Source organism: Colletes gigas, unplaced genomic scaffold, assembly GCF_013123115.1.
Source record: "Colletes gigas isolate AHSC1104 unplaced genomic scaffold, ASM1312311v1 Colletes_gigas_Sc00005, whole genome shotgun sequence".
Lineage (NCBI taxonomy): Eukaryota > Metazoa > Arthropoda > Insecta > Hymenoptera > Colletidae > Colletes > Colletes gigas.
This window is the reverse complement of record NW_025106634.1, coordinates 1,548,063-1,570,782: the sequence shown is the minus strand read 5'-3', so window position 1 is coordinate 1,570,782 and position 22,720 is coordinate 1,548,063. Positions and strand designations below refer to the sequence as shown.

At 40.9% G+C, this 22,720-nt stretch overlaps 4 protein-coding genes across 7 annotated transcripts in view; 2 read left to right on the top strand and 2 right to left on the bottom strand.

Annotated features, from left to right (window-relative positions):
* The window catches only part of LOC122395429 (proton-coupled amino acid transporter-like protein pathetic), a 13,161-nt gene extending 9,688 nt beyond the window's left edge, over nt 1-3,473 (bottom strand). The window contains exon 1 of one of the 2 annotated variants that reach the window (XM_043392999.1): nt 3,188-3,473. The gene's annotated coding sequence lies outside the window, so the exon portion shown is untranslated. Of the gene's footprint in view, nt 1-2,604; nt 2,733-3,187 lie in introns of those variants that run through there. The other variant, XM_043393000.1, reaches the window with a different exon arrangement.
* On the top strand, nt 2,825-22,720 carry LOC122395427 (ras guanine nucleotide exchange factor B). Of its 3 annotated transcripts, none has more exons than XM_043392997.1 (5): nt 2,825-2,952; nt 19,709-19,819; nt 20,124-20,354; nt 20,448-20,708; nt 21,066-22,720. In XM_043392997.1, exons 3-5 carry the CDS (start codon nt 20,163-20,165, stop codon nt 22,263-22,265), a joined length of 1,653 nt encoding a protein of 550 aa, XP_043248932.1. In that variant the 5' UTR covers nt 2,825-2,952; nt 19,709-19,819; nt 20,124-20,162; the 3' UTR covers nt 22,266-22,720. The 3 variants fall into 3 exon arrangements, with proteins under 3 accessions (XP_043248932.1, XP_043248931.1, XP_043248930.1); XM_043392996.1 differs by lacking the exon at nt 2,825-2,952 and adding an exon at nt 18,295-19,136; XM_043392995.1 differs by lacking the exon at nt 2,825-2,952 and adding an exon at nt 18,295-19,268.
* On the bottom strand, nt 6,784-11,759 carry LOC122395278. The gene is given in 8 exon segments (XM_043392722.1): nt 6,784-7,025; nt 7,095-7,224; nt 9,708-9,912; nt 9,968-10,149; nt 10,233-10,284; nt 10,730-10,919; nt 11,537-11,678; nt 11,751-11,759. Coding segments are annotated over 8 exon segments (1,152 nt in total).
* Nucleotides 12,643-14,298, top strand: LOC122395277 (the record flags this gene model as incomplete). Its single annotated transcript, XM_043392721.1, has 2 exons — nt 12,643-13,527; nt 13,888-14,298. Coding segments are annotated over 2 exons (1,296 nt in total), but the record flags the coding sequence as incomplete, so codon positions are not given.

Below are 22,720 nucleotides of genomic sequence, written 5' to 3'. Positions count from 1 at the left end.
TTATTCGTAACTTTACTGTAGAAACTACCGGATATTGAGTATTTATTTACGTTAGGGGTTGTCGAGATGTAATTGTATGAATCGTCATATGGATGGAATTTAATGCAGGCATACATAGTTATAAAGCCAAAGCTACGAACGCTATACACGTGTGACTTATCACTTCGATAATCCATCTATACATTATCGATATAATGGACGTATTTAAAATAATGCTCTACGAATGGCAGAATAGATAAGATTGATAAGATTAACGCCTTTAATGTAAATGCTTAGAGGAAGACACTATCTTAAATTATCTAAAAATAGGTAAAGTTTGGGAATTCTTTGTATAAGTAATTACCGAATAAAGTATATAGATTCCTTGGAAAGTTATTCACGGTTCTCGAAATATCGATTGCTAGCCGTTTGATTCGTCTATTGTTTTACGGAAATTGTATTTATATGTAATTTTTTAAGTCCATCAGAGTATCCCTAGAATTGATCGATCTCGTCAAGTTTTAAGAAACGTTTTAATCGTGCGTGTTTATGATCTTGGCTATAGGCACTTAATAGACGTGCACGTGATGCATTTTTAAAGTAATTTGCGTTGCAGTTTGATCGATCTCGCTAAATATGTTTGAAAAGTAGGCCAACTTTGAAACTAGGTTTCCTAGTTCGTTGCCACGGGTGTCAAGGTTTATTTGTCTGATCAATTCGCGAAAGAAAGAAAACAATTTTGTATAAAACAATTAATCTTTGCCGTCAATTAATTTTGTTCGTTTTATCGTGACAGCCTCGTTATTATCTGTTTCATAATTCACCTAGTAACAACCGATTGTAATAGCCTTACCAAGCACAAAGCTTAGCGGCCTTAAATTAATTGTGATAAATATATATTAGTAGATGTTTATTTCATAACAGTTTGGACATTGAGTATCTCCCGAAAAACAGGAAAGAAGGCCAAGATGAATGAAATGCTTACATACAAATATTAATTAAACGAGATGCTTGGTAACATTTCGATGCATAAATCACTCCGTTACGTGAATACGTAATAAGGAAATTCAGTCGGTACAGTTATGTGCGATAAGTTCGTAGTGACTACAAGGCCAATGAAATTATTCATACCGTGTAAACTGTAGAGATTCTTGGGTAGTTTTGCCTCTGACCAGCATGTCAACTGGTTTCACTTCAAATTCAAAGCGTTCCATATCTACTTAGATTCGATTTATAATTATCTCGCGATTATTCTAAAAAAATCTTTTCCAATATTCCGGATGAAATTTTCAGAAATACTACAATGTTAAATTTTTAAAAATATTTATAGCAGCCTAGAGCAGTTTTTCTCAAACTGAAAATCATGAATTGACGAGAGTTGCAACAAAAATATAAATATATTATTTGAGCATTTTTTTCTGGTAAACAACGTAGGAAATGTTTGAGCTAATTTAATTTAATTCTACCCTAGGTAGGAAGGTGAAGTTTGAGAAACGCTGGCCTGGAGGATTTTGGGAGGTAACGTCCCGACCACTTTAAAAGGTTCATGTGGCTTAGACGGTTGACCGAGCCCTTCCATTCTATTCTGAAACTGGATTGAGACGGGGCTCTTTGCGTTCCAAGAATTGTTCCCATTTGAATACATCTGCCGAAGTAATTTGGCAACATCGCAAGTATAATTCAAAACTAGAAATATTTACAACGTTTCCAATTCTTTCGAAATTCTGCGATTCACTTTAATAAGTGCACGATAAATATAAAATTAAAGCGATCTGACAAGTCTGATTAAAATTTTTGGAATTTCAAAATTAAAAATGTTGCATCATCACTTGTTACTAATTATTCTACAGGTAACTGAAATGAAGTTTTGAAACCTTCAAAATAGAGTAAAAAGCCAATATAAAGTTGTATTCCTAATGTAATGCAAAAACCGGGTCTTTAATGATTACATTTGAGTTCAACCATTACGTTAACATGATGCAACTTGCGCACTAGTTTCTTACGTTAATCGTTACACCTTTGTATTTTTGTCGTCAGGCGATAATGGGAAACCGACAGCATTACAGAACTTCGTGTTGTCAGGTTAAATAACTACAGCGTTTTGTGCAGCCTGTTCTTTTAAACGCGATAAAGGAGAGAAAATTTAAATACGACAAAAAATGCTGGCAGACAAACAGAATTAATTACAAGGAAAATCGATTCCCGTGTCAGACGGTGCAATGAACGAATTCACCTACATAGAGTCGTAGTTTCGATATACAGGTCCGAAATATCGATGCGAAGTTACATCATGCAATCCTACTTGCGAAGGAACCGCCATCACGAACCATACAAGTCGCGTCTATACAAACTTAGCACCACGTGCTCGCGGCGGCGTGACTGTACTAATGAAACATAGATTATTTTCTACGTACTAAATTTGTCAAATGAATCAGGATATTCTTGGGAAGAATTTGTCGAAATTGTCCACTGACTAAACCTTATCGTCGGTTATAACTATTTCTACAATATGGTTGTTCGTGGAAGTCGAGGAAATTTATTTCGTAACGTTGAAACTTCAAAGTTCCGAAACGGCATTTCTACAGAATGACAACCACGTTTCCTTTCTCCGAATTTTGTCCTTACCTTCTTCGTCAATGGTACGTAGGATTCGCCGCGAATAGCATTCGAATGCAGCTGGTCAACCACGCGCACAAAAGATTTCTAAAATACGCGCTGCTGACAATCGGGATTCGAAGAAAAGCACAAAGAGAACCGATAGAATTGTAAATGACGGATAATACTAAAACCAGAACGGCATCCTGTGCGCGTACGAAAATATACCGCTACCGTTCACGACGGAATACTTTATCAGTTGTATCCATCGTGCTTCGTACAGTATGGCAAATTTTTAAACACTCGAAGAGCCAAAGTGACAACGTTATTACACCGCATGACTAACACAGATGGTTAGTTACACAATTAATTATCGCGGTAAGTCACACTCGCAGTTACAAACACCTGAATTTAATTTATTGCTATCGATAAGCTTCGACGATTTACGTTGAAACGAAATTGAGATATCGATAAAGCGTGGTTTTAGTTACCGCTCGAAGACCGTTACCTTTTTATTTTGTAATTGAAATCGAGTGTACGGAACTTTAAATAGTACCGGACGGGGTGGACGTCCAATAGCGGATTTCAACTTGTAAACCGAAGTTGTGCTTACCTGTGATGCGGTGTATAGAAACTGCTTGTTTACGGTGAAAAAGAAAACAACGTGGTGCGAACGGATGGATTCCGTTTCTGGCAAACGCCGGTACGTTCGGTGTCACAATGATCGACGAGTTTATCGCAATGTATATGCGACAAAAAAAAAGTTCACAGCACCGAGCTACACGTACCGGCGCATACCGCCGCGAACACCGACCAAACGAGACTGCCGTTCAGACGCACGCCGTTCAAGAATAAACTGAAAGATTTTGCCCCGGAAGAGCGTCCATAGCGGTTCGCCGGATGACCACCAGAGGTCGAGAGCCTAACCCGACCTTCGATCGAATCCCGCTTGTAATATTTTTGACGATTTTAAATTACTTCTAGCTACGCGATGAACTTTGTCGCCGAAGTACATAAACAATTATTTATTTCTCGTCTTTTACTATTAAATTCTGAAATTGTTAAATAGAAACTAGTAATTGAACTTACGTTATAACTAAGAATGGGATTATTCTTACGTTATAACTAAGAATGGGAATATTGTACAGGTACTCGAATACTACAAATAAACATTGAATATTTGAATATCCGAATATCATTATTAAAATATTATTACTCGAATAAGAAAGTATTCATATATTTGTAGTATTTAAACGAAGAATATCGAAACGAAGTTTTGAAACTTAGGCATTTTCCCACTCTGTTCTACTAGTATGGTCATACGCCGACACCATGCCACGCTACACAATGGCCGCCCAATGTGAACATTTCCCGCGAAAATTGGTCTATCACCTTTTGAATTATTAACGAAGCGTTTAGCAACAGCAGGAACAGGCGGCTTAAATACATATAATTTTTTGAATATTCGTTTAAGTGACATTTTTTTCTGAAAGCTTACGTCATAAATGTAAATTCTTGAAATCATTTTGTATTATTCATTGTATGTCATTAAGTACAATTTTTCCTGTAGGATACCAATCATGGTTACTGTGCAGCAAGATAGTTGCAAATAAGAAGGTTCTTTAATTTTTCTTGAATATTTGAAAAAGGAGGGTGCCATTACAGAGTTAATAAAGTAAACGCAGAAGTTATCTGCGTATCTATCGTACTATCTGTATTAATATTTACTATACAGGCGCGATTTCCGCGTACAATCGTGCGCGTCCAGCGAGCACGTGGGAAGAACCGTATGATGAAATTCTAGGCGAGATATTACAGCTACCATATGACGTCGCGATTCACGAGTTCGAAACGTCAATCAATTACGTTAACGATCAATAAAAAGTTTGAACCGTTATCAACATTAAGAATAGTGACCGACACCGAGTTTAATATCTTCAGCTTCTCTGATACCGATAATTGCGAGCATGACTTTTCTATTATCGTCATTACACAAACAACAATAAGATTTCCGGTGATATGCTTTATTGCATGTAAAATTATTGCGACATGTACATCATTGGAACGATTGCAAAATAATGATGTTAACAGTCATTGTTCGCAGTAACATTCACCGTACAAAAACGAGCGTGTTAACAAATTAAAATGTCCGTGAACAATTTTCAGTAAAATGATCTGGATCGAAGGGAGACACGTGTATGTAAGCTTAATCGCCAACATCGATTCATTGATAAACGTACTGTGATATACATACATACAATACGCAAGTGCAATGTGACACGCGAGAAATGCTACACGCATCTAATTATACACATCGACGATATTTTACTAATTTAAATACGAGTTTTGCTTTTTGCATACATTTTACGAACGTATTTTCCTTTTCACGCGATCAATATGAGCTAATAATAGAAAAGAGCAAACTTCCAGTAGTATTTCGGATAGTCGTACAACACAGTTTTCGCTAACAAGATCCCCGCGCTGTTTCTGGAATTTGCAAACATCATGTGAAAATGAAATGTAACCGTATCATACGTATACAAGGCGTAATTTAATAGGCGTGAGTTCATGATTAATTTCACGGCGTAATATATTATATGTGCAACGTTAACTGTCTAGAGACCATGCTAACAGCGAAATTATACTCTTGCTTAACAAATTTAAAACTCGTTGGAATTGAAATTGTTCTATGATGTGATTCCATGTTCAAAATTGGGCGCTCCACCCCCCTTGAAGGGTTATATAAACAAACTATTAAACCGAAAAATTGAAAGCTTTCCATTAGAAGGGTACATTTTTAGAAATATATTTCAACGCTTAAAAATGCAATTAGTGATGGGTAGCGCGGTTGCACAACACCAGAAGCGAGACCTTGTTCTTATGAATACACCTGTAACAGTTTACATAGTGAAATATTGCCCTATGTAATATTTAGTAATATTCTAATCGTCAGTCTCTCATTTCTTAAACACATAATCAAGGAATAATAAAAAAAACTCATTGAAACGAAAAAGAGAATAAAATGAATGAATGAATGAACAAGTGGTATTTTACACTAAAAATGAAGAACTTGTTTTGCTTTATAATGAGAAGTTGTAAACATGAAACCAACCACTGAGCGCCAGATTACTAAACGTGTCGGATTATAGAGACTGTACTATATTTGAATCAAGATAACTGCTTATTTTCAGAAAATCGATAAGCTATTTTATTAAATTTAAGTCATACTGTATAGGCATTGGTATTTTACATATTTTTACCAAATTCTCGACACGTGGTAGATATTTAAATTGTTTTATAGCATTCTTTAGAGTGAAACGAATTTTATTCGTTATGATTGCAATTTCAATATACGATTGACCAACATTATGTAAGTTTAGTATTATCTTTCTATTTTTAGTTGTCATTATCGTATACCCAGGAAATCGCCACTTTCTATTGATTGAAAATTTGCTCGGTTCGTTGCTTAAATGATTGAATAACCGACTATCGTGGGTTCCGTTTTCTGTATCTTAAAATAACAACTATACTCTTCAATATTCTTCAAAATCTTTATATGATTAGAGTCAATAAATTTTATTCGTGACTAACAAATACAAATTTTAGATTCACTTAGTTTATGGGTCGATCAAAAATGATTTATATTATTGATACTTGTTGCATAATAAACTGGGGCGTATACAATAATAGTTTATGGATCAAGGTATCGTGCAGTTCAATTCTTTTCGTAATTATGATCATTTGTGCCTTTACTTTCGTTCAACTATGTAATTGTCATAGTATATTTGACTGCATTAACGGCTTCATATATAAATCGTTGTCGACTGAAAACTGTGACAGATTTGTGCAATACGTTTTATGCCTATCGTGCTACTGATTTACTATCTACTACGATAACGCTTCTTCTTGGCACAAGGTATATCATTTCAACCTATTTCTGTACAATTTGTATGAATCGTCGTTTTCCAATACACGAAAATAACAACCACTTTCAAAATAAATATCTCGAGTTTATTTTAAATATTCATAATAACAATAATTTTTATACCGCAGTTATTTTTGTAATATAACGAATTCATGCTTTTGACAAAGACCCAAAAACTAAAACTGTTTCCAATTTACTCCTTATTTCGATCAATTTGTAATTGCAAATTTTCATTTCAAAGAATTGGTAGGATAAATAGGGAAATGTCTTTCAAGTTTGATCTCCTACCCCTGTGATCTGATAGGTAAAATGAGTTTCGTTGGTTTGTTCCTCGAGTACCACGCGTGCAAATCGTGCAGAAACGGTTTAGTTAATTTTCGTAGTTCTTCCTGTCGTTCCAAATCAGTTCCTGAGAAATCTATCTCCTCGCTGAGCGGTTGCCACCGTTCGTCCCTATCGAGCAACGTTTTATCAGCGTCCCGCGCGAACTGATTCCATTTCGAGCCACGAAGAACTGGAACACGTGCTACGAAGTAAATTGTAAAATTATAAACAGAGAAAAAATAGTTTAAAATCGGGTTCGTGCACGTACGACGTTTTCGCACAGGGCAATCGCATTTATCAATCGGTGGACCATCGTCTGGCAAGGTTTCGTCCATTCTTAGAACCACCTTAAAAGCATCTGCTTGGTCGAGGGTGTCCTTCATACTTGTGTCTTCTGGATTCTGTTCAAATTCAATCGCTGTGCTAAATGTTATATATAACATCGAGTGTACCGTAGAACCTCGATCGTTTGGTCCAACGAGACACTTTCCAATACACGAATCGAGGATTAATTAATATTTCTCGGTTAAACAGCGGTCGTAAAGTCGAACGTTGGTTAGATATGCAAGTTCGAGCGACAGAAGTTCTTCCGTATTATGCAAAGTAAATCACCACGAACGTAAACGTGTAAAGCGCATCTTGCGTGTCCCAGCTAACGCGATATTTGCATTTCACGGCTGTTACGCATATTTTCTAGGCCGTAATAGCACAGCCTTGATACGTATCCGATGCAAAATGCATGTGAAGCGTTGTGCACACAATAACGTGGTAACATCAACGAGGACGACAAATAACATACGCAGCTGCCATTTTTCTGACACGGAAAATGTTTCATTCACAAAAGCGTGAGAATTGATAGATTGTTGCATAAATTCTTCCCTGTTGTCTTTTTGCTAGATAAAAAACTGTAAACGTTCTGCATAGAGTATAAACAATTATTCAAAAGAAAAAATAAGACATCGCAGATGTTCAAGTTAGACGGAACATTCTGTACAATAACAATGTGCATACAGTTTCATTCCAAGTGCAAGGTATTTTTAAAAACTCAGTTTCGATTTTAAGTTTGCAGAATTTTTGCATCAACCAGATAGATCACAATTACTATCGATACTCCGGATCGGATAGTGTCGTTCGATTTTCTATTACGATGCGTCAATTCCATAATTGGACGAGTAATGATTGTTCACTTTCGCGGTAATAAAAGATCCAACCTTGATCTATTTCGCACATCTTGCAGGCTAAACGACAAGCTGTGATTTTTACGCCGTGGAACGCCTCGTAGATAGATAAAAAGTTTACGTATGCGTTCGCCAATTGCGTTGCATCATTATGCCCTCCGTAACTGTCTTCGTTCATGTAATATTCCGGATATTTAATTTCGCGGACTCTGTGTTTTCGCGCAACATTGCGATGGACGAAGCGTTTAAGCACTTGTGCCCAACCTAAACTTAATTACTATTCTAGTGGACGTTAAAAATAAAATTCCAAATACTAATAGCAGGTAGCTAGTGGAAGGAGGGGGCGGTTCGCCCCCGTGGTGATCTTATTAATATACAGGGTGTTCGGCCACCTCTAGCAAAAATTTCAATGAGCGATAGTAGAGGCCAAAATAAGACGAAAATCAAGAATACCAATTTGTTGATGGAAGCTTCGTTAAAAAGTTATTAACGTTTAAAGTGCCGCCCTTACTGAATTTTTTTCTCAAAAATGCGCAAGATTTCGAGGGTATGTCTATTCACCAAAAATGACTGTAATTGAACCCTACAACCGAAAATAATTTTTCCAGAACGATTTGCAATTTTTTAATTTTCTCGAATAATTTCACACCTTCTCTATTTTTTTTCTCGAAAGTGGGCAGGATTTCGTGGGTATGTCTAATGACAAAAACTGATTTTAATTGACCCCCGCAACCGAAAATAATTTTTCCACAACGATTTGCAATTTTTTTTCTCCGTTGAAAAATTTCGGCACCTAATTGGATTTTCAGTAAGGAATTTTTTTCTCGAAAGTGCGTACAATTTCGGAGGTATGTGTAATGATAAAAAATGATTGTAATTGATCCCCGCAACCGAAAATAATTTTTTTAGAACGATTTGAAAAATTTTTTTTCGCCGGAAAATTTCAGCACCTACTCGATTTTTTTTCTCGAAAGTAGATAGGATTTCGGAGGTATGTGTACTCACCAAAAATGATTGTAGTTGACCCCCGCAACCGAAAATAATTTTTCCAGAACGATTTGAAATTTTTGAATTTAATTGTTAATAACTTTTTAACGAAGCTTCCATCAACAAATTAGTATTCTTGATTTTCGTCTTATTTTGGCCTCTACTATCGCTCATTAAAATTTTTGCTAGAGGTTGCCGAACATGTATACAGGGTGTTCGACCATAATAAGACGAAAATCAAGGATACTAATTTGTTGATTGAGGCTCCGTTTTTTAACGCGTATCAATCTTTGTTTTAAAGGAATAGTATGGTATAATACTCTATTTGCAACAATTATTGAGTGGGTACAGTTGGCAGTTTCTGGTTTCCCAATAAGAGCCATAGAACTTTACTATAAAATGAAAACTACAAAAGATAATCGAACGATGTTTGCTTTGAGATAGTCAACAGTTTATGGTTTGTTAAAATAAACAAAAGGCTTAACATGGTCCCGCAAGAAAGAATGTAATGGCACCAAGTCGAAAGATCTTGATGAATAGTTGACAGCTGCATTTCTCAAAATAATCTTATCATTGAACTTCGATCTCGGTAAAATGATAATGTATCTTTCCATGACTCGAATGAGTAAATAACAGCTATGACGATTGAAAACCTTATATTTATATTCCATTTATCAATGGTGAATGGTTGTAAAGAGTTAAATTTATTCCTTCATTACTTTTATTCGATGAATCGCGCCCGGTATGTATTTCTTCGGATGATCCAAACGAAGTCTTTCGCTGATTTTTCCACCGTCTTGGACGGATTCTTTCAGTTTCTCGAATCTGTAGTCGTCTATGTTTCCTACAGGAAAACTTCGAAGCCTTGTGGTTTTGTCCTTCCACCAAAATGGCGGTTTCAGCAAACCACAATCGTCGTTCGTCCTATCGAAAAAACTATTCAGTTTTTATCGTTGTATACGATAAAAATAAAACAGACGTTTACTTGGTCGTTTCTTCTCTTTTAGAGCATTCCACGGTAGTGGCTTTACGTTTTGCGAATTCCTTCAGACGTTTGTCGCGAATATACCACAGTTCGTACTGCGGCGATCGCGGAAAAATTGAGAACGGAGCTGGAAATTGGAAAATTTTAATTGCATTAGAAACGTGTCTCGATGTTAGCTATAGATTATTAGGTTTTCTATCAATCTTCAAGTAGAGTCGTAGACACGTTATCAGAGTTTGCGTTAAAAATGTCTATCGACCTTCCCGATGGGGATTTGCGACCATCGATCAAACTCTTTTCCTAACGTCTCGCTAAAATTAGGTTACAAATCACTCGTGACTCATTAGCAAATTAGTGTCGTACGCGAAGCATTTCGTCGTAAATTGATTCTTGGACGTCCTATTATTCGCATGGCCGATATTCGATTGATCGAAATTGCCAGAGCCGTACGTGTTCCTCCATTACGTTAAATGGTGAACAATTATTATACCAGGCGCTTTTTAAGTGAAGAAGAATGTTCGTATTATATTAGGCAGAATGAGTGGCCCCCAATGTTGGAAACGTAATGAATCCGCTTTAAATTGCTGTCGATGGGAACCTGTTTGCTATATTTAGATCGAATTTAAACGGTTGCTCTAAGCCAGTGGCTTATTCTTTTCATTATTAAGCAGAACGAAATAAAGTGAAGTCATATTTTCTATGGGACCAGATTAAAACAGAGAGTCTAGCTCGGTTGATAGAATCATTCCTCGTGGCTAATTATAATAATAGTACGTACACGAATGCGACGTATGTCGATCACGTTTCCACTTAGGCATCAATTTAAGTGTTTCGTACACCATTCCATCATCGCGACCGCAAGGGTCCACGTACCCTTCCTTCTCCTTTTTAATCCATTGGTTTAAAGTACGCGAGTCCAATACTTGTATTGGCGCTACTGGGTCGCCTGTAACAATTACATCAACTTTCGCCTAATTCGATCGCCTTAACTCGATTGTGACGTTCATCTCAAATGGCATCGACCATGAGGGATCGACCGAACGATGTGGGAGGAACGTTTATCGCGAAGTTCGTGACCGGCACGTGAATACAATTACCGCGTGCTTCGAACTGAATGGAAGTGACTTTTATAGTCGTCAAATATGATTCGAGATTCTAATTCCGACCAGTTAGCATTTAATTCGCCATCTCGACGGATTTAATTAGAGACCAGACGGATGGAAAAGGTAACAATTGACCAGTTTAAGACGACGCACAGCGTGTCCAGCAAATTCTTTTATCTTAAAATACTAATAAAGAAACGTAGATTTTAATACTATTCTGATTTTAAGTACATTGTTTTAAATACGTGGTTCTTAAATATAAAATTAGTCTCATCGTTTCGGTAAACCGATTAGGCAGTTACGGAATCAACAATGCAAAGGAATAATCAATAAAGGAGAGGCACTGGTTCCGGGTATAACTTTAGAATTTATTTGTCATTGCCTTTCTGGGAATACTTGAAAAAAAATTGCTTTATATTGCTATATATTTGATCAAGATTGTACGGAGCGATAAACTGACTTAGAGTTCTTTTGATAGGTTTCAGCTGTTTAGCCACGTATTTATGGGTGGGGGCTGGATTTCCATGGTGAAAAATTCCATCCGACAAATACGCCTGAGAAACGTCGGTTATGTAATAGTCCACCGGCGGTGGTTCTGGAAACTAGACTATTAATAAATCACACCGTAAGGTCAAAGCAACGTAGATGCATACATAATTGTTTACAAAACGCACCATAAACATTTCTACGCGTAGAAATGCACGGAATAGAGATTCGAAAGGAATGTTCTTGGAGAATTGCAGGATTTGCAGAATCACATGGCTGAATCGATGACTCGACAGAATTCTATAGGAATTGCGCCTTGATCGTTATTGCGGGCGAAAATTATTTACGGATGGTTGATGGCGGAAGTACGATAATCGACGCGTCATCGTTAGTCTCGAAGTGCAAAATCCTCGTAGGAAACTTACTTGTCACGAGTTGCTTAAGTTCACCTCGACTTAAGCAACGCGACGCGTAATCGTGACGCTGTTCAAAGACGAGTGTATTATCAAGATAAACCAGTTTCCCAAGGTTATGGCGTTTCACTCGAAACCTTGTTGCAACCAATCGATCAATCTCGCGCGAGCGGGAAAGTTTGCGAAACTTTCGCGAACTTCACGGAAATGTTCCCGCATAACCCCGTTATTAAAATGTTACGAAAATTTTAAATACAGTACCCCGATACAAAATCTTCGGTGAACGCCGCTGATCTTTAATTTAATCTACGCTGTTCCGTAATAATGGAGCGCGGGAGCCGTTCGAAAAAGAAATCCTCCAAAACGGAAAGGGTTAAGGGGTTACACCAGGTTGGTGAAAGCAAATAATTTGAAATATTTCTACCAAACTTTATCAAATTCGATTCAGTAATTATAACCATCCCTAAAAACCCTAAAAATACAAGCAATGACGTATGCCATGATTTTTAAATGGTTTTCGTCGCGCTAAATCAAGGGCAGATACAGAAATGAACGAGATATTTTCATTATGGTTTCTTGCTTCGAGAAATAATTTGTATCGAAGGCAGCCTCTTGAATTCTATTTTCACGATATGAAACTACTATTTAAGCAAATACAAACCCTTAAGAAAAAAGACCAACCCTATGGAAAGAGATTTTTTCCAATTTCGTTCAAACTTTTAATCTGGTGCAACCCCATAAGAAAGAACCGAATGCTGGGCTGGCGCTGGGGAGCCGCGACGACCCTCTACCGGACGTCACCGAGCAGTACCTCTTCCTCTTGGAGTTTCTGGTGCACCACGTGACCAGCGACCGATTGGCAAAGCTCAACCAAATGTTCTTCGTACCAACGACCATCTGCATCGATTTCCTCAACTTCGTCGGGGACGAGACCGTCGAGATAACGCCGGTGGATCCCCTGTTCAATCCTCAGGCGGGGGTCGCGGACGACGTGGAGTACTTCTACTCGGGCCAGTCCGTGTTGTTCGCCATCGATCAGCGAACCGCCATCAACAAGATCGTAGATTTCGTGGTGAGGCTCTGCGTCCAAAAGAAGATGCCCGACGGGGTGAAACCGGACATTCTGATCGGCAAAGGCGAGCTGGATCTGTCCATGCACTTCGCGGCGCTTCGTAAAGAGATGCTGCAATGCTGGCAGAAAATGGCGCCGCCGCCAAAGTGTTTCGAGGGCGAGGTACCGTTGATGTGCAACGACGTGGAGGTCGGCTGCGTGTGCATGTTCGCGCGGATCTCCGCGTTCGGGCAGACCATCGTCACGGAATTCGAGGCGCCTCCAGACATGGACGTCGCCGCGTACATATTCAAGGGCGACGAGATGAATCAACGATCGCTGAGCTACAAGTGCCGCATCATCGATTCGAAGGACGCGGACATCGGGAGAGACTCCGCGGAGGATCTGACGATCGGCGGTCCCCCTTGTCGCGTATGCGTCGTGGAAGAGCATCCTTGCACTCCGTGCGGGCATACCCGCGGGGCCACTCTGAAGCCTAACGTGAGCCACAGTGAAATCGCTATACACGGAACAAAATTTGGTATTAAGAGATTTACGGTATCCTTGGTACAGCAATGCACGCTTAACTTTCTTCTACTCAGGGTCCTCGAGCTTCTTTTGGGTTCCAAATGCTAGAAAAGTTAACTATGCATCGCTGTATTTATAAGTTCCAATGCAGTTGTGCTCTTTTAATACCATTTTGGTGCTTGAATATTTCATAAAAAAAGTGTCTTTTCGATGCATTGTGAGATCAGGACCACCTTATTCGACTGTATTTGAGTTCAGTTTCTACCAATATTCTAAAAGCTAGAATAATCGATGAAATCTCATTTCCAAATTGTCTTCCTCGCAGTGGACCAGCAGCAGACTCCTGTGATTGGCACGCAATCGAAACCCGAGACTTGCTCCGAGGTGCACAAGAGCGGTCTGATTCAATCCAGCCGTGGTCCCGCTCAGCCTTGCGGAAAAGCTGTCGTTCTGAAGGTATCTGGAGTGTTAGACACTGGAACTGACAAGAAACCGACGGTCACGGTGGCGTCGGAGTCCGAGGCGACCGGCCAGGACGCTTGCGATCCAGACCACGATGTTTTCGTTCTGAGAATCGGGAAAAAGGGCATCGTCGGTGCCGACGAGAAGTCTGATATTCAATTGGAGATGAGGACTCCCAAGGGTACCGAGAAGGGACCACCGATCAGACACGAGACGCGGGAAATGCAGACCGACGATAGCAAGAGTGCAAGGAAGCGAAAGAGGAAGAAGAAAAAGAAATAAATGCCATCTATTTATTTTGAGAAATAAAAACACGTTTTGTTCGCATCAAAATTTTTTATAAATATCTATTACGTGTGAATTTACTCTAAATGTTTCGTATTATACGGCAATGCACGATTAAATTGCAATAGAATTATTTCACGTAAATTATAACAACTCTGCTCCACCATTCAAAATCTTGAGCTTGGTGTAACCTAAGTTGGACTTATTTTCATCGGGAAAATTTTATTTTATCGTAATGTACACAGCATCTCTTTGAAGTATCGAGCCTCCAGCGTATTCCTTGAATAAAATCGCTACGCATTGGAATTTACGCGTGCTTTACTGTATTTCGAAACGATGAATTTAAATCGAAGAAATTGTAACTATTTTTGACGATATATGAATGATTTCTTTATTTTTCTCTTCTTAATCTTAGTCTTCTGTCCGCTGCTGTAAGCATCAAAATTCCTTACCGATGATTTCGTTAAGAATATGCTCTTAATCTCTGTTTCACTTTTGACACAACACACATAGTAATTTATTTATGCGTCGTCACGTGCGATAACATCGAGCGTCCTCTAGTTTTTTCCCGAACCTCGAAATTTCACAACACGGTCATTGCACGTGTATATTTAACTAAATTAATGGTTTAACGAATAATTTATTGCATCCAGCAATAAAAAAAAAATCTACAAAAACCATGAAGTAAATCTTGAACGACAAAGCCGCGTAAAATTTAAGATATGGACAACGAACAGCAACTTTTTCTGATCGAATTTTTAGTAGACAAAGTTAAGATCCCGGTGATAAGGGCGATGCAAGACGAAGTATTGCCCGCCTGCACTTGCGTTTCGTTTCAAGTAATGTCCTAGTAACGTTTATGCTCCCTTGCGTATCCGATTACACGATCGAAGCTTACGTTTTCGGAAACCATAACCTTCGGAAACGTATCGCTTCGCCATTTGTGCACGCTGTTACGTAATTGATGCCATCGTGATCGACAGATTCTCAGTCTGCCGCCCATCGATATTTCCCAGGATGCTTTGACGGACGGTTGCGGTTGCAACGACGGCGACACTCAAGTTTTCAAGAAAGGCAAATCCTGTCTGTTCGCGTTGCCGTCGATAGTCCTTCGAAAACCGGTGTCCACGTTTCCGATCAAGATGTCCGTCTACAAGAAGCTACCGCCCGGAGTGTTGCCGGACGTGATGCTGGTCGGATGCCATCAAATCGAGGCCAAAGCCTTGGTAAACGCCGTGCTGAGCCAGCAGGTTTTCAAGATACCGAATCCCTGTCAAACGATCAAAGACACGTTCAAAATCACCACAGCGACCGGCCAGTGCGTGGGCTGCGTGACTGTTTACATCAGGGCTTCCGGTTTCGGCAGGAAGATCATCACCCAATTCCAGATCCCGCACAACAGGAAACCGTATCTGTTCAAGGGCGCGGACGAAAGTCCTGTTTTCCAATGCAAGAAGATACCTTCTGCCTGTTACACTCCCGCCCCGTTGAAGTGCACTTGCGTGAAGAACTGCACCGATGGCAGTGGCGAATCCGCAGGAAGAACCTGTTGCCCCACGCCTGTTGCCCCTTGTCCTCCACCGCCTACTAAAATCAAACAACCGGATTGGGGTGCACGGCCATGCTGTCCCTCGCTCCAACCCTCTGCTGGGTACGTGTCTTTGTCTATCTTAACCCTTTGTACGAGTATAAAAAAGAATTCTCTCAGCTCCAATACCTACAAAATTTTTATTGATTATAAATGTTTCGTAATTCACAGAAGGCAGCCTCCGAATTGCTCGTCCTGTTCGCCGCCATCGTGTCGGAGGGATCAACGTGCAGATTCTTCCGGAAACTGTCCGCCGTGTTGTACGCCACAGCCTAAACAACTCGTGAAGTACGGTGCATCGTCTGGTTCTTCCCATCAGCAAATCGGTGCCGACAGAAAGTGTCATCCTTGTTGCCCTACCGAACTGTCGATGCCGCAAAAACAGAAAGAAGCGTGTCCGCCGTGCTGCGGTGCTTCCTCTCCCATGGCGTCAGGACATAAATCATTCAGTAGCTTCCTAAACGAAGAACCTAAGGTGAAGAAGTGTGGCTGCCCGGTAAAGGAATACAGTTGCAACTGCGGGCACACGAAGTAAGGAAAACGCTTCTGTGAGAAAGTAGAATGGAGCTCGTTGATAAAAGAAACAAGACAGAAGAGAAACGATAGGAGGTAACTAAAACGTTTATTGTTTGTTGCAACATCGATAACAGAATTTTTATCAATGGTATTACATACTTTAAACCAGCGACAAGTTTATCTATGTTTATTTATAAGAAACTTGCTAAAGCACTTCCTCAGTTTGAGAACCACTGCGTTGTAGTATAATTGTTTCCAACCGATTGCCGTGAAATTGTCGCTAATTGCTCGTGCACATTTCGCTATTTCGCTACGTGAAATCATTCGTTTCGTACCCGAACAAAGATTAAATTTTTTACAAGTATGGCAAGCATAATAGAATCGCGCAAACCGAACGAAAATATCTTAAACTGTTCCACGGTGATTACACAATATTCATCTTAAATCCCACGCGTTTTTAACGCTTTAATTGATCCCCATATTTGATGTCCAGATAACCTGTCTGCTAGACGTTTTAGCGAAGATTGTAATCGAGAACGTTTTGTTAGCGTTGCAATGGGAAGCAATACTCGTGCGTGCGGTCCTCGATCCGAATAACAAAGAGACTGGCGTATTAACTGCGACGAGAGCAGAGACTTTCGCGCAATTAAAACGACCGGAAGTAATAATTAACGAGCAGCCTTGGGAAAGGATAGACGTCGGAAACGCGGATGACGTGAAAACGACGCAACAGGCTGGAAAGAAATGTGGCAAAGGGACGAAGAAGTCCAGCCGTTCGAGGAAGAGGGAACGAAAAGAGCAAGCGGAGAGAGAGGCGAAACGGAAGCAGGAGGAGCAAGAACGTTTACGGAAATGGGAGGATCGTTGGGAAAAGGAGCTTCAAGTACAGGAAGAACGTGACAACGCTGAATGTTGCGCGGCCAGGGGGATGTGTTTGAAGCCAAGAACCCGATCGAACGTCTGGATCAACGTGAAACGTGACAGATCGATTCAGGAAATACACATGACATTCAAGTAAGGAAATTTTGATAATCTGTTAGGTTGAGTAAAAAACAATATTCATCTTCGGGTGCTCTGAAACGCAACCAACTTTGGTTCAAATTTTAAAAGCACATTTAACGTGTAGACATGTTCCGGTCCCGAGACCAAAGCCTCCGCCTCTGCCACCATTGAAAGGACAGAAGGCACCCGAAGAGATAAGTACTGTAAAGAAAAGTGACAAAAATGTCATGGAGACAGGTACTGTAAAGAAAAGTGACAAAAATGTCACGGAGACAAGTACCGTAAAGAAAAGTGACAAAAAGGTCGGCTCCATGTGTAAGAAAAGGATACAACGGATCCATTAATGACTTATTATGTAATGTATAGTTCCCTGTGTTACCGCGAGTTTTAATCAGAAATTTTACACAACAATTTGGAACAATTATTTTCAGAAAACAAAGTCTCGCCTGAACATCATCACGTAAAGTCTGGCGGTCCCGATTTGATTGCAAAAAGAGAACTCGCGATCAATTGTCTCGGATATCCCATAACTTTTTATTTACCCTACGCGCGTACTGCTCTATTCATCCGAACTGTTTGTAAAAATACATTGGACTGCGGGCGACTGCGAGGATGTGACGTGTTATTCTCGTCGTTGGTAGTACATTCACCGAACTACCGAAATGGAAATAGTCGTGTGGCGGGAGAACGAGAGTGATCGCGACATCGCTGTGCAGAGGCGTCTCGTTCGCTGTCGGGGTACGTTTTTCTACAAAAGTTTTCGCTTGCAAACAAATGAACTTTCGAAATTGAATTTCAATAAATAACGACCGCGTCGACAGCAATACAGAGTAGTTTGTTCTTCGAAACGTCTGATAGAAGATTATTGATTTATGGATTTGTGTTTCGAATATTGGCAAGTATATTCTATAGTTCGCAAGAGTAATGTAGGTGGCTATATTTTCACAATACTATGGATCTTAATGAAAGACCCTTTCCATCGAATATATAAGAAATAAAATTAACTAAACTACGCAAATTTTACATAACAGAGACAATGCCAATGTAATTGTTTTTAAGCGTATTTCCGCCACTGTAAGAGCTACGATTTCATTTTAGACCATGCTGGAGAATTCCGATTGGACGTAAGATCTGTCAATAATTGGGACATTTACCTTACCTAGATGGAAATGACAGTGCAAGTGCAAGGACGTTACACGCCGGGCGTTATTCTTGTCTCGTGGGTACGCTCGACCAGGGCAGGGAATGGAAGGTTGGTGATAAAAGGTGCCGGAAGGGGGTGAAAAGCGCGAGAGGAGGGACAGAGGATGAGACTGCGCCTGCTCTCTCCTCCGCCACCCTCTGCCGCCACGGACACGGACGGGGTTGTAAGCCGATATTGTCGGGCAGGCGCATTGCCCGGTAACAGCGGAAAGGAAGATGACAATAAAAAGAGCATATATAAAACGCGCCTAAACGCACGTTAACCTCGGGGCTGGCTGGCGCGTCGCCTCCGAAAATGTAAACCGGCTATGAGAGGGAAAAGAGAAAGCGGAGCGTTTGAAGTGAGGCTTTGTGCGCGTACGTCCACGGTCCCGACGGCCGCAGACCGCCGTGCTGCGGGCGATACCCTCCCGTACGACGAGGAATCATGAACAACTCGCCGCAGAATACGGAGGTGGCCGGGCAACAGCACCGGGCCGGCGTTGAGAACAGCGACGAGGAGGAATGGAGTGGTGTCGTGGAATGTGTAATGTTATTGCATCGACTCGTGTATCGAAAGAATGATTTTTATTTGCTGAAACAGCCTTCCTCGAGCAGTTTCTTGTTGCCCATTTCGAGTTGTTTTTCGTGGTCAAGGAAATTCTGTGGGTTGCACAACGTGTGTTGAATCTTTATTACCTAACAATTGCACTTTTTCGTTGTTGTTATTGTTGTTGTTGTCATTGTCGTTGGTGTTATTGCACATTATATATTATTTGTTCATACGAGATATATACACATTCAATTATTCACCCTGTCGAACGGGTACCATTATCTGTTGATTCTGTTTATTCCACGGTTACCGCGCTAAGCTGGTCCAAGTGTTCCAGAATACGCAACAAAAGTTCTGGGCCGCACTGTTTTCTTTCGTTTGTTTCGTTGCGATGCACTCGTTCATAGCGTAGATGCGTTGCAAACGACACGCTAGTCTGTTAGAATTCTTTTGCCTCTAGCGAAACTCACGATATATTTTCGTTAATGAGAGATATAACGTCTCGAACGGTGAAATTAAATAATACGTTTGTCGCGAGCTCGCTACAGTAACGTGTTCTTTCATAGGCTGTGCTGGAGAGGTCAAAGTCAGATCGGGTGACACGAACGGATGAAGATAGACGACGTCGCACTATTATTGTCGAGAAGAAGAATGGCACGTACGGTTTCACCTTACAGGTAATGCACCCATACACGTGCCCGTGGCTTTCGCAGACTGTACAGAATACGTTCTTACGCATCTTCGTGTAGCAACAAATTTATAGTCAATATTTAAAACATACTCGTTTAACAACTCCCTCTTGTTTCCCATTTCTTTGATTTTTCATTCAAATTTTATGCAACACTGTTGAAAGCGTCGAACTGCACAAACTCATAGTATGACCTAATACGTATCTACTGTGGTTGTTTCTGATACAAAATAGGATTTCACGTGAAATGATACATTTGTATTAATAATATCGATGCGTGTGACATTGCACAGAGCTACGGCATACATTATAAACGAGAGCAGGAAATCGAGATGGTCACATACGTCGACTACGTCGAGTACGATGGACCAGCGTTCAAAGCTGGTATGCGCGAGGGTGATGTGATACTCTCGATAAACGGTCATGAAATGGACAGAGCCGACCACAAGACGCTGGTCAATTTCATAAAGAACTGTGATACTAGGATGAGAATGGTCGTGTCCTTCGAAGACTGCGTAAGAAAGGTGAGACACGAATACCGTGAAACATCGACAACGATCGACGATCGTGCATAGATCGGAACTTTAATCGATCGCGACATTGACGATCTCTTCCAGGTGGAATTGCATATGCGTTATATCGAGTTGCAACGTGCCCTCCAATCGCGTCTGGGTGAATTGGAAAGACTCTGCGAACGGGAACGGTCTATTCTTATGGGTCGATGGAAAACCCATTCACTGCCAGCACGCAAGAGAACGCCGAACAGTGGAATTACCAGTAACCCCAGTCAACCGTCGCCATCGTCGAGTTTCAATTCATCCACGATCCAATGCTGTCGGCCGGCCACGTCCACGGAACATCTATTGCTCTACAACGTGGTATTTTAAAGCTGCCAACCGACGCTGATACTTGTTGCGATACAATGTTTCGATATAAGCAATGGGTTTAAACTGTCGACAGACCATGCAGGCAGTAACGCTAGCGATGGATCTAAGCGAATAACTCGTTCGACGTTGTATCGTCACTCTATTTTCCAACATTACGAGAGCTATAGACTTAAACCCATTGCTAAAACAACGCCCGAACATACGTAACAAGATATCTGCGTGTTCGAACAAAAATATGCGGAATGCCGCGTACCAAGAGCTTGTCGCAAAACGCAAGAAAAACATTCCGCATGTTTTTGTCACCAGCATGGCAGTCCACGTGCTAACAAAGGATCGCTGCTTTTACAGTTTTCCGACGGCCGACCGTGCTTGGTTCCTCGAAATGCCGCCTGTTTGGTGGCAGTAGGACCGCCGCGTTCCCGCAGCGATCACCATCACTTTCTGTCGAAAATGTCTAGCGAATCGGGGATGACCACTTCTTCGCGGCACAGCTACCACCAAGCGAACGGAATGAGCAGCACGCCAGCGAAATCGAAATCGCACAAATCCTGTCAGCCGCAACAGCAACAAGCGAGCGGAAGCGGAGAACCGTCGACTATCCACGCACCGCCGCAAAACAGCCTTTGCGTCGCCTGTATCTCAAGCGCCAATCGTCGCAGAGAACAATCAGATAACGGCAGTTTGGACGCGTACGACTTGGCTAGTCCATGTTGCGATCCAAATTGTGTGCCCAGTCGTCGACGTCGGGAGAAACAGAGACGCGCACGAAACGAACAGAATCATCATCAGCAACAGCAACAGCAACAACAACAGCAGCAGCAACAACAACAACAGCAGGTGCAGCAGCAACAGCAGGTGCAGCATCATCATGTACAACGAGAGCAGCCGCAACAAGCACAACAACAATCGCAACATGGTACGCACAATTGCTCGCGCACGTCTGGACATAGTCTGCACTCTATCACCAGCAGTGACGTCTCGACCATCGCCGACACCGTTGCTTCCTGCACGACCAGCCTAAGCACGGATACTCTCTATTGGGATCCATCGAACGTGCATCAACGGCCACCACCGTGCCTTCAGTACGCCAAACCAAAATCCTGGGACAATCTGACTACCAAGGCGTTCGGTGGCTATGGTTTTGGATACGGTTACCTGGACACAGCCACTGCGAAAACCCACAGTGCTGAACGGCCAGGGAAAGGTTCGCATGGGCGAGCGAAAACGCCAACCGGCACCGTTCAGAGGAGAACGAGCAGCAGCACCACTTATTCTGGAAGTTCCAGTAGACACTTTCAACCGACCAAGTCTACCGAAAGTCTTCTGATACCGCCGCCTTATCAGAGCGAATTAGATGCTAGTCTGAGCTGCGAATGCTTGGACGGACCGACCCCTCGATGCGTACCGGTGATTCAAATGGAGAAACACAGCCGACAGGAGGAAGGTGGCTACATAATCAGTACGCACACTCAAGTTCGACATCGCCGGTCTAGTCATTCCGATGGGAAATTAAGGCCTCTAAATAATTCTGAAGTGACGCGACTATAAACCGTCTACCCCGTTGGAAAACGTATCTTAATAAATTACTCAGTATGTTTAACGTATCAGATACCTGGACGACGGCGCAACGGTATTAATCGAACGACGAATCTATTCGCATTTAAATATTTGTATTCAGCTTTGTATCGTGACAATGGAAACAATGTTGTCGAGGCGTATAGAAAGAATTAGTATTGTACTCGTCGAACAATAGAACGGACCACATTTTTTAAAACTTTTTCGAGAATACACGATCGATTACGTATTTAGTTCATTGAATTGTTGCTTGACCAACGAATGATTTTCTAACGATGTTTTCTGGACGATTGATACGACGTATCGAAACACGCGGTGCTTTTAAAATCTTTCTTAAATTTCTATGGCCTGTTAATAGTGCGATTGATCGAGTACAATTTTAAACTGTGGTAAACGTTAATGGTAATATCAACGTTATCGTAAAAATT